The sequence below is a fragment of the Zingiber officinale genome, unplaced genomic scaffold, assembly GCF_018446385.1.
Source record: "Zingiber officinale cultivar Zhangliang unplaced genomic scaffold, Zo_v1.1 ctg70, whole genome shotgun sequence".
Lineage (NCBI taxonomy): Eukaryota > Viridiplantae > Streptophyta > Magnoliopsida > Zingiberales > Zingiberaceae > Zingiber > Zingiber officinale.
In genome coordinates, this window is record NW_024589966.1 from 551,041 (window position 1) to 562,705 (window position 11,665).

The 11,665-nt window shown below is 46.9% G+C and overlaps 2 protein-coding genes across 2 annotated transcripts; both read left to right on the top strand.

Annotated features, from left to right (window-relative positions):
- The first annotated feature begins 3,169 nt into the window (after nucleotides 1–3,169).
- On the top strand, nucleotides 3,170–7,775 carry LOC122037647 (putative ATP synthase protein YMF19). The gene has a single exon (XM_042597156.1). The coding sequence runs from the start codon at nucleotides 5,769–5,771 to the stop codon at nucleotides 6,414–6,416; it is 648 nt and encodes a 215-aa protein (XP_042453090.1). The 5' UTR covers nucleotides 3,170–5,768; the 3' UTR covers nucleotides 6,417–7,775.
- On the top strand, nucleotides 7,757–10,739 carry LOC122037649 (NADH-ubiquinone oxidoreductase chain 2-like). Its single transcript, XM_042597157.1, has 2 exons — nucleotides 7,757–7,944; nucleotides 9,015–10,739. The coding sequence occupies exons 1-2, from the start codon at nucleotides 7,757–7,759 to the stop codon at nucleotides 9,451–9,453; spliced, it is 627 nt and encodes a 208-aa protein (XP_042453091.1). The 3' UTR covers nucleotides 9,454–10,739.
- The last annotated feature ends 926 nt before the right edge of the window (nucleotides 10,740–11,665 follow it).

Genomic DNA, 11,665 nt, shown 5'->3' on the forward strand with positions numbered 1-11,665 from the left:
ATCTGTCTCCTACTATCGACCTATCGGTCGCTGGCTCAAATACTCTTGTAGTCGCCCCTCTCCCTTATGGTCGAGCATATCTAAGTCTACGATCTCCCTTACGGTCGCTGGCTCCTTTTAGTCGCCCCTTCCCTTCGTTCAGCTCTTCGCCCCACAGCAACAGTCGTAAATGGCTTTAGGCCATTTACTCTTACCTTATCAGTCGAGCATATCCTTTCGGATACCGTTCCTTTATTGTCACACGTCGCTGTCGCTCGTACCTTGCATTATCTTCCCACACCTTATGGTGAATAGCCCCTCTCTATCTCCCTAAAGAATGAAGGTCTTCTTGCTATCCCTCCCAGTGGTCGGCCCTCACTATAAAGCGAGACGTCGCGATGCTCGTACCTTCTCCTGAGGAAGTGCTAGTCTCCATAGTTAATAGTTAGCCGGGCTCATATCCCGGAGTTCCGGCTCCTCCGTCCGGAGTGAGATCTCTCCTATGAGTCACCATCCCCAGGGTCTCTCCTATGAGTCCGACTCCCTTCTAGTGGCAGGTATCCAAGGCCTGGGCCTTTATAGTCTACTTGTCTCCACCTCAAGGCCATTGCTCCCATACTTCCGTAACACAGTCCGATCAATAATCAAGAAGTTCTCCCAGAAAAGGACAGCCCGAACACTACAATTCACTACCTACCGGACAGTCTACCTACCTCCGGCCATCCTTTCCCGCTCCACTCTGTCTGCTCCACCATCCGAGCTCATTGGACGCTCTCTTCCCACCTGTGACATGGAAGCCGATCCCATCCTATATTATATGCTTTTCCCATCCGATCCGAGCAGCTTATCCAATCTATCCGGCCGAGTGCAATAGCTGCACAGGAGAGATTCCTTTTCCCGGAGGAGAGTTCTCGTGGACAGGACCGATTAAAGCGGCTTTCTCTCTTATTCGACATGCGATGCGTGATCGCACTACACCTAGAAAGAGCGCTTCCCGCATCATGAACTTGGGCATGATGGCCGCCTCATTTAATTCTCTTGACTCTGCCTGATCGAATTTAGTCGTTCGTTCATTCCACTCGCTGACTTCGCTTGGATCTCATGTATGAGTGAGGAAGCTTGAAAAAGGATCGAGTAGTTTCGCATTTGCTAAGATAAAGATCGAGTAGTTTCGCAAAGATGTGATTTGCCCCTCTGCTTTGAGATTGAAGGTTAGCGGACCTCCTTGCAAAGATCAACTCTTTATTATAGGTCTGAATCCACTTTCTTGGTCTTTCGCGATAGTCGTGGTTCATGTACCAATGAATCAGTTCCCTATCTTTCGATCCGTCGAAAGCCTTCCGAGCCCTTGAGTGAGCTTTCGCCCTTTCATCGGTGCCTTCTCGTCTCCAAAGCCTATCGCCTATCATCTCACAATTGGACTGATACCATTTATTGACTCTTCGTTGCCTCTCTAGTCTCCTCTTGACTTCTGCTCCGGGCATGAAATAGAGCCTAGCCTGCATTGAAGGCCTAACGGAATCTCTTGCCTTCGCCCTTGTGTGGGTTATTTTATTCAAGTACGACTATAGTAAGTAGCCCGCTTCGCACCTTCTTTCAAGTACGACTATAGTGAGTTTCCCGGTTCGGACCCTCTGGAATCTACATCTACTGAGCTCTCTGACTTCGTATAGTGACCTCCTTGAATCTACGGAGCTATCGGACTGAGGATACTCCCTGAGCTCTCGGACTTCGTATAGTGACCTACCTCTACTCACTCACCCCAGGCACTGCTTGAACTGGAATCCCTCTGTCCCTCTCTCCCTCTCTCAAACTTCTTTGTCCTATGCTCCGGACTGATGCCTGTCCTTGTTCTTGTCCTTAACCTAGGGATCCCAATCAAACTACCTACTGTGGAAAGGCCTTCGATATCTCCCTCTCCCTTTCTTTCTTCGGAGCCTGGGACTTGAGGAAGGTGCTCCGCCTGCCCTTTTCTTGAGGAGGGTGCTCTGCCTTCCCTTTCTCTCGCTCTCTTATTTCAGTTCCAAGATTCGATAGCTGCCTTTCCCCAACTACGAGTTATTTCGATAGCTGCCTTTGCTTTTCTCCTGGGAGTTGAGTTTAGGAGCCTACCTGCCTGTGTTCTACTTGCACTCTGAAGTCTAGTCTCTTAAGTCGCTCCCGTAGAGCACTGAATGGAGTCAGTCTCTCCTTATACTTCCCCTGCCTTCGTAGAAGCTTCCCGCTGCTAAGACTCCCTTGTCAGTACTGAAGCAATCTCCACCACTATAGCTATTGGCTCTGTATCAAGGCTTCTATTGGATCCAAGCAATGTCACTATGACTGCAATCGACCCGACCGAATGGTCTCCTCTTTCTTTTCTCCACATGGTGCCCCAGTACGAGCTTTCTCCGCCTATCATTGACAAGAAAGAGTAGCTCCGCCAATCAAAGAAATCAAAGAGGAGGCTCTCACCCCAGGCCCCGTCTCTTCCTCTTCTCTCATGCAATCCTTAGCTGACTCGCAATCTCCACCACTAGGAGCTTCCGACCGGTTCACCCTGTCCCCTTCTTCACTCCCTTCTTAACTCCGTATCACTCTCTTTCTAAGACCGGCATGTTTCAAGGCAGCTCTTTTTTTTATCATATTCAGTCAGTAGTATATGTATGCTTGCAAGTGCAAGGCAGCTCTTTTTTTCTTCTTTCTCATACTATTCAGTAGTATATGTCTTCAGTAGTATATGTAAGTATACCTCCCAGCTTTCATATTCAGTGTACCGCATTCTGCTTGCTCTACTTGTCTGTCCTGTCCGGGTTCGGATATCAGGAAGTGCTTCTTTCTCTCGCTACTGGTCCGCTGCACTTGCTAGCGAGCTGAGCTGGGCTCGTGGAACTCAGTCTGACCGGATGAACTTAATCAAAGTCTAATACGTGGGATTCACTTAATATAAGTCTCAGTCTGACCTAGGAGTGGGATGCCTGGAATATCACTTTTCTGTGGGATGAACTGCCTGGAATCTCACTTTCTTTATATTGATCTTTATTATATATATAACTTGCACTTTCTCTTTATACTTGACTTTATAAGAGAGTTGAGCTCCCGACTACAAGAATAGTTGAATAGAGAGTTGAGCTCCCGACTACAAGAATAGTTGAATCCGACGAAGAACTTTAGGTCCTTATTCTCTGTCCTATCCTTCCTTGCTGATTCCCGGTTTCTGAAGGAATAGCGGGCCTTTCCTTACAGGATAGGAGGCCAATACTGCTAAAGTGAACTTCTCCTTTTTCAGTCAGATCAGAGGCTGCTGCTTAATAAGAAGCTCGCTGGGGAAGAGACTCTTTATCTTATGTCAGCTAAAGGAATTGCATTTAGAGTAGTGGTTGACCGACCTCTACTGTAGGGCTTGAGCCCCGTCCTCCTTAGGATAGACCCCATCCGCTAAGCTTCAAAATCTCATTCCATCCTGCTGGTGGGAGATTACGCTAGTTTCATATTTAAGAATGCCCGGGAACTACTACTTCTAGGCCATTTAAGGCAGCTCAACATGAATCATTAGCATAAGTAGTGGCCGGAGTCTTGTCTTGAAAAGATATCAATGACTTTATGCATTCCATTCGGGTACTTTAGGTAGGGAGATCCGACCCCCCGATTCATAATTTCGCCTTGCATTCGTTCCAACTACAAAGAATTCCGCGGGATTAGACACCTTCCCTCCTCCCCTGGCCGAGGCTTTTGGTCTTTTCTTTCATGCATGGGATCTCGAATCTTTTATTTCGATCTCTCGGGTCATTCTTCTCTAACCTGATCCGTATATGAATTAGTTAGCTAAAGCTAGCGCTCGGGGCCTTTTCTCTTCCTAATGTGCTTGATGAGCCGCTTCGGTTGCAGGCTCTCGCTTCTTTGAATTGAGAAGAGGTGCCTACTTAGGCCAATGTTGAGATCAGACTTCAAGGCATAGGGCCGTCAGGTGCTTTTATAGCGCCGCCGGGATTGATTAAGGTAATGGGCTTTCTTGATTTTTCGCGGTATAATAAGATGGCATAGAGCTTGAGAATCCCCAACTGCTTTCTCAAAGAGAAGATTGGGGGATGGGATATCGTAATAATGCAATGCCTATCTCTTGCAAGAAAGGCCAATGAGGTACTTGGGAACTGACCCCTGCGATTGGAGGAGAGGTTGAATAAGATGTTAAAGAATCGGTTCTTGCTCACGACTCCGGTACCATTGATTCTCTTTTACGTAAGGGTAGAAGGGACGATAGCTTCTGACGAGAGGGAAGGACTGATTCGGAGTCGGGTGACTAGGGTCTTCCTCAGCGGCTTCTTCAGAGCGGTGGATTTCCGGTGGGATGCGGAACTAGCGCTTCAACTCCCAGGCACGAGGGACGATCAATCAATCAATCCGACAAAAGAAGCGGCGTAGCTTCCTTGCTTACTCCACTTCCGGCAGCACCTTATATCGTCCGAAATGCCCGGGGCCAAAGATCCCTAACCTGAATTTCTTTCTCAATGACTCTTTTCTAAAAGAACCTCGCTTTTCTCAATTCAACATTGATGGGCCACTCAAGGTTATCTATAACCTAAGGTTCGCATCGAATCGAAAGGGAGACTATTCCAATCGAAACTCCTATCTGGTTCACAGATATAGGCCAGAAGCGTGAGCCGTCTAAAGAAAGGCGTATATTCGAGTATTAGATACCGGAAAAAGGAGTCAGAAAGGCACACCTTAGAGGCTTCTATTCCGGTTTTTTAGGCGTTAGAGGCCCTATTCCTCTCCTCAGGGGTTGGGTTCCGCTCTTCCCGTCGAATTGATTGATCAATGAAACATCCTTCTTACCCCCTTACGTCAATCCCATGAGCTCAGGAGAATAATCTGAAGTGACCACCTGAAGCAGAGGTCCCATCCCTTTCTTCGAGATGCAAAGGTGACCAGCTTTAGCCAAGCCATAAAGGCGGATTCTCTTTCGTTCGGGTGTATCTCTATTGTCTCTCCCGGTTGTAAACGAGCAAGGTTCAGGCACCGGGCGGGAGTAGGTAGTCATTGGTGGGCCAAATCTCAGGGAAAACGTACCAATCTATTTTCCTCTATCCGGGGCAATCACTACGAACATGCGCTAACCTCATCTACCTACTCGATCAACCGCTTCTTCGGGCGACGGGGAGGTCCATCCAAACTATCTGCTGGTCTGCTCGGAGCGTAACCATACTTGGAGGAGTTCATACCCGGCAATCTCCATTGGCTTGGTTTCAGTGAGTTCAAGAGATGAGGCACAGAGTGAGTTCCATTCCCTTTCCAAACCTTAACTCAACGGGGCACTCATCTTATAGGTCGAGTATCTATCTCCGAACCTACCCGAATAGAACATGAACAATAGCGGCTTTAGGTTCGGTAGTTTATGCCATTCCCTCTCCGGAACCCGTAGTGGAGTTTGATTCTTTCCCTTCAGCGTACAAAGAGAATCAATAATTTTCTAACCTTACCCGCAGCTTAATGAGCTCTTTCTGTTGTGATAGGGTCTTCTTTCGTCTCCTTTGCATTAACAGTAGATTCTTTCCTCTCCCACGTCGCTAGCGCTCACGTCGGTATCCCTCGTTCGTCGTTCTCACTCGTTCGTCACCCGTCGTTCTCACTCGGACCTCTCCCGCTCCTTTCCTTCGTTCCTCGGCCCTCTCCCCAGCAAAATTACAGTATTGCGTGAATGGAATGAAAAACTACGAAAGATCTACCCCAAACGAGCCTATCTTTAGATACTATCTCCCTGAATTACGGTAAAGCTCGCACTTTAGAGTCCCTTTCTTTTATTCCTGCGCATGATCCAATACTTTATATATATCTATTTCGTCATTCGATCACTAACACTAAGGTGCGGTCGAGTCTTTGTTGGGGTGGGGATGGGATTGCACGAAGAACTCAACTCTATAGTTCTTCACTTACTACTCGTGGAGGAAGGAGTCTTTTTCTGTGGTTCTTTTTTTTTTCAAAAAATCATGCCTCAACTAGATAAATTCACTTATTTTACACAATTCTTCTGGTTATGCCTTCTCCTTTTTGTTTTTTATATTTCTATATGCAATGATGGAGATGGAGTACTTGGGATTAGCAGAATTCTAAAACTACGGAACCAACTGCTTTCGCACCGGGGGAAGAAGATCCTGAGCAAAGACCCTCTGAGTTTGGAAGATATCTCGAGAAAAGGTTTGAGCACCGGTCTATCCTATATGTACTCCAGTTTATTTGAAGTCTCCCAATGGTGTAAGACCGTCGACTATTTTGGAAAAAGGAGGAAAAGCACTTTCATCTCTTCTTTCGGAGAAATAAGTGGCTCACGAGGAATGGAAAGAAAGATTCTCTATTTGATCTCGAAGTCCTCATATAAGACTTCTTACAGTCGGATCACTTGTAGGAATGAAATAATGCTCATCCATGTTCCACACGGCCAAGGAAGCATCGTTTTTTAATCCAATGAAGAAGAGATTCTTTCTCGAGGAATGGAAGGGCAAATAAGTACGACCGTTAGGGGCGAAGAGCTGAACGAAGGGAAGGGCATCTGACGATGGCTCGGTTTTAAAGTGAAAGTCAGGGCAGGGCCAATAAAAAAAGTAGTCTTTTCCCTAATAAAGATGATGTTTTGTTTTTCATAGCCATGAAAAAGTATAATGAAGTTGCTGAAATTCGTAGTACACCATGTTAGACCTGGTGCTGTAGATCTTTCGTAGTATTCGTTTTGAATCCATTCACGCAATACTGTAATCTGCTGAGGAAGGAGCGATCATTATAGCGACGTGAGAAAGATAGACTCCTTTTTAAATCGCCCCGCGGTCTTGAAGGGTTCTCGAGATTAGAAAGAGTCCAGGCGTGCGGGAAGGGAGCGAGACCAAGCCACTCCTTGTCAGTTCTTCCTTCCTTCCCATTCTACGCCTGTCAAGTTGAAGAAATGAATGCAGCTTCATTCTTTTTCTGGTTTGGTTGAAAGACCCTTTAGGACCGACTACAAGACGACAACTATCAAAGGTTGTACGCTCTCTCTGCTCGCGATTAGAATTGCTTGCCGATAAGGTTGGCGAGGGCATCCGTAAGGGTAGGGCCCCTGAAAAAAGTAAGTTGCCTTTTGAATAAAGCCATTCACGTAATACTAGAATTTGCTTGGCTCGTTTGGGCAGACTATAATAAGTAAGGATAGGCTCGTTTGGGCCGACTATAAGGGTAGGGCCCCTGAAACCAAAAAAACATCAGCAGAATTTTCTTGCCTTTCCAATCAAAAAAGTAGTCTTTTCTTTCTACGTTTCAGTTTTGAATCACGTCTCCAAGTATACAATGGTCTTTCCTTTGGGGAAATACCATGACGACTCCTCTAATTCACGACTAGGGCTCGTTTTATAGTAAGGGAGAGAGAGAAGAGAGAGGGACGTCTGACTCCCATTAATCCGCGATAGCGACGTGGTGAAGTGACAGATGCTTGACTATAGTAGGAAGAAGGCACGTGGGAACGAGCGGAGCGGAAGGGTCCTGGGGGGCACTCCTGGGTGGGCGAGGACTGGTCATTTCAAGGACGATCAGTCTTGACCGATATCGACATTCTCGCCTACGCCTATTGCATATTAATGGAGAAGGGGCCATCTAATAATGACAGAAGCCCTGAAAATCCTGCTGCTATGGCTTAGAGGGTTATCCATTTCATAGGCGAGGGTGGGGGAGAAGCAAGCCGAACCTCTGATCGACCCGGACACGTCCAACATTCTCGGCGTCGAGAGAAAGACGAGATTCCGTAAGTCACTCTTTTCTTTTGAAGACGGGGGAAATGAAAGCAGAATTCGTTATCTCTCCTCCCTCCCACATGTTCAATCTTTTTTTAGCGGTTTTCCCAGAGATCTTTATCATTAACGCAACCTTCATTTTGCTCATTCATGGAGTTGTATTTAGTACCTCTAAGAAAGATTCTTATCCACCGTTAGTCAGTAATGTGGGTTGGCTTGGATTACTTAGTGTTGCGCGCCTAGGAGGGCAGCGCGCTTGGGATGCGGAGGACCAGCTCCCTAACCTAATGCGGCCGGACCGCAGGGAACCGTAGCATGGGGGGACGTCCTAATCCTTTTGCCTTAGCAAGGCTGGCTAATCGTACGCAGCAGGAGCAAGGGAACTCCCCTGGTTCTGGAAGGCACATGAGTCCGAACGCTATGTTGAATGTGCGACCGACAGTAGGTACCTGTGCAGGTGAGGCGTCGGTCGGTCCTAGAAAGGGCGGCAGCGGCGCGAGGAGTTAACGACCGGACGTGCTGCAACCTAGGGATCACCAGGCAGCTCTTTCGCTCTATAGGGGTCTCGGGGGGGCATAGCACAATGATTCTTGGAGGAGGGTTGGTTTGCCCAGGTGACTGATCCTGCCATAATGTACTCCTACCTATGATATTGCACCGGAAACCGAAGTCGAACATAGATACGACGATCTTCATGCGTGAAGGGACGGGAGGAAAGAAAGGGCGGTAGATGATAATGCGAAAGGGGAAAGGGCTAGCGTCTAGACGGGCGGGCTGAATGGATGAGCGAAAGGTGCCATGGAGTGGGGAATAGATAAGAGTCTCAAGTTAGACAACTAAATGCACCTCGAGGTGCTGCCGAGGAACTGGGGGACCTTCTCGAGCACAGGATAGGCAATTGAGAGAGAAAGTTTGCCTAAAATGACAAACGTTATGGGGAGCTCCGGACCCCGTCGTTCTCACTCGGAAATACCTTTCTTCGGCGCATATTAGCTTAGCTTAGCTCAATAGACCGGCTTCCTCTCTTAGGCCACTTACCTTACCCCCGCTACACTCCCACTCCAAGCTACGCCTGCTGAGCAAGATGCATTGCTCTTTCCTCTTCTGTGGACGCACCTCCGCCTCACTATGATCCGGGCTGGTATAATGGCGCCCATTCCTAACCAGTTCTTCAAAGGTTCGCTCATGCTGGAGGGAGCATCCCACTTAGTGATCGGTCCGCTAGTTCACGCAAATCCTCTTTCTCATGGACGAGCCACATGCAGGGAAACTTGCACGTGTGGTTCTGGCCTTCCTTGGGTATCTAATAACCTTGCTTCTGCTCGCCGCTGGCGCACCTCTCTGCACTATAGCCCTTTCTTTCTGGAATCATTTTTTTAGGAGGGACAATTTGACATATTTCTGCCAAATCCTTCTATTATTAAGTACGGCTGGTACCATTTCGATGTGTTTCGATTTTTTCGAACAAGAGAGGTTTGATGCTTTTGAATTCATTGTATTAATTCTACTTTCTACTTGCAGTATGCTCTTAATGATCTCGGCTTATGATTTAATTGCGATGTATTTAGCTATTGAGCTTCAAAGTTTATGTTTTTATGTGATCGCAGCATCAAAAAGAAAGAATGAATTTTCCACAGAAGCCGGCTTGAAATATTTGATCTTAGGTGCATTTTCCTCTGGAATATTATTGTTCGGGTGCGACTGGACTACTACCGATCAATTTTGTGAAACTTCTTTATAGACTTGTAGAGACCCTCTATGTAGTTCTTTGTCTATCTAGGGCAATCGATCTACTTTCCCCATAGCCCATTAAAGCATTAGAAGGGGCAAATGAATTCCAAGAGGCTACGCACCTTCAGAGTTCATTATCATTTAGCCATGAACGACTGCAGCTACTATTCATGGGAATTAAGAGAGTGAATTAGTTTACGCCATTCACGGCTCAGCCGGTTCGGGGCGCAAGGCCATTCGGATTACTTAAGGCTAAGGGCTATATGCTTTAAGTAGTGCGATAGTACAAATAGTTTGCTCGCTCGATCTCCTACGTGCGAAAGAGAAGATACGGGAGAGGGCCGAGTGAGAACGTGTTGCTGGGATCGCTTTACCGTAATTTAGGTCCGAGTGAGAACGACGGCGATAGCTCGAGCGTATGCGAGAGGATATGTAATAGCTCGACTATAAGGGTATATAGATATTAATCAAGTTAGGGGCGAAGAGCTGAACGAAAGGGAAGGGTAAGATCAGTATACGTTTTTCATAGCCCCACCCTAAGTAATCTCTATAAAAATACTGCTTCTGTCTTCTGCTGAGAGTAGTACACCATTGTAGACCTCTTGCTGTAGATCTTTCTACGTTTTGAATCCATTCACGTAAGCTAGCACCAAGTCGTTCATGTATCCATGAACTCTTTCAAGACTATAATGGCTATGAAAAACTACGAAAGATGAAGTTGCTTGGGGCGATTTATTGTATTGTGATAACGACGCGCTCGACCATAAGTACGAGGGGGTCCTATGTCCCCTTGGTCTAATTCCACGACGGAGAGTCGGCGTGGCGTAAAGTGAAGATTGGGGGGAGTAGAGCTAAATCCCCGTCTGGGGTATTCCGAAGGTCTAACCTAGGCAACGAAAAAGGGGCCCGATACTGAAACTAGAGGAGCGACCTGTTGGTTCACCAAAGCCCGACCCAGCGTCACACGTTCTCCAGGTCCGAAGGGATCCAGTGCCCAACTACCGACTCCTCCCGGAATAGCGTTCTCGGAGCCGAGCCAGGAATAGCCGTTAGTGGACACCTACCTGTTTTCACCGGTTAGAGAGGCCCTCTTTAATACATTAATTGAATATGTTCACTGGGGCCAGAAAGACTCGGTCATAGGAAGACCAACCACCTACGCGCTGGTAAACGAAAACCACCTCGACCGGATCAGAGAAAAAGAAGAATGTCGAATCAGGCCGCCCCGTCGAAAGAATTAAGACGCAGGCCACCAGCTTTCCTCCGGGGAGATCCGCTGCTTACTGCTCACTCCAACATCCGACGGTCAAGTCGTCCGCTACTCTTTCTGATCTCCTTCTATTCATCAGTGGCTTTGCCCAAGGTTGATGGTGTTGGCTAAAAAGGGGAAGAGAGGCTTTCAGTTCAAAAGGTTAGGAATCGTACCGCTTCTTTGAACCATTTGCTATCGACCTCATTCCTCTGCGTCTATACTATTTCAAATATCAAATCGGGGTCATGTGAGTCGCCATTTAGCCAATTTTCTCTGTCCCCCCATCTTTACCACCCGTCGGTCCGGGACCTCTCCTGAACAGTTGGAGGTTAACACACGTGTTCTTTCCACATCCACGAGGATCCATATGGAAGGGCGGCGCCTCTGTTATGTCGGCATATATGGAGTCCCGTATCTCTTCCGGTAGGCAGCCAATAAAGAAATGCATGATGATAGGAATCAAAAAAGATGAGAGGTATCCTCTCCCGCGCTGGTATCCCCGCGAGGGCAAAGAAAACAACAGATAGTTGAATAGTCAGCATAGTTGTCTAAGAAAATGAACGTCGAACTATAACCATTAGCTCATTTTCTTTGTCCATACAGAAAAAGAGTCCTTCTAATATTGGATTTGCTTTTTATAGGTTGTTGACCAAGAAATAGGTTTATATGTTGAACCGGGACTATGTTCGAAATCCAGTCTGAATCAGAGACTGTTCTGATGTTGTTTGCACCGATTAGTTTCTCTGTTTTTTTACTTCACTTTTCATTCAAGGAAAGGAAGGGCTTTTGTATCACGGACTTGACTCCAAAAGAGGATCAAACGATGCTCAACCTGCGCAGGGTCCAACCATGGCATGTCGCTATAGGACTAGGCTCAAATCTCTATGTATGTCTTTCAAAATTCATTCTTTCTTGTTCTACTGGTGTGAATGACGCGCTTCTTTGAACGATTCTAGGTTCACTTCCAGTT

Bases quoted from the DNA above. Each gene is read 5' to 3' on its own strand.
- LOC122037649 (XM_042597157.1), top strand. From the start codon at position 7,757: ATGAAAGCAGAATTCGTTATCTCTCCTCCCTCCCACATGTTCAATCTT. The intron at 7,945-9,014 runs TGCGCGCCTAGG...CTTCCTTGGGTA, and splicing joins TGGCTTGGATTACTTAGTGT to TCTAATAACCTTGCTTCTGC.
- LOC122037647 (XM_042597156.1), top strand. From the start codon at position 5,769: ATGATCCAATACTTTATATATATCTATTTCGTCATTCGATCACTAACA.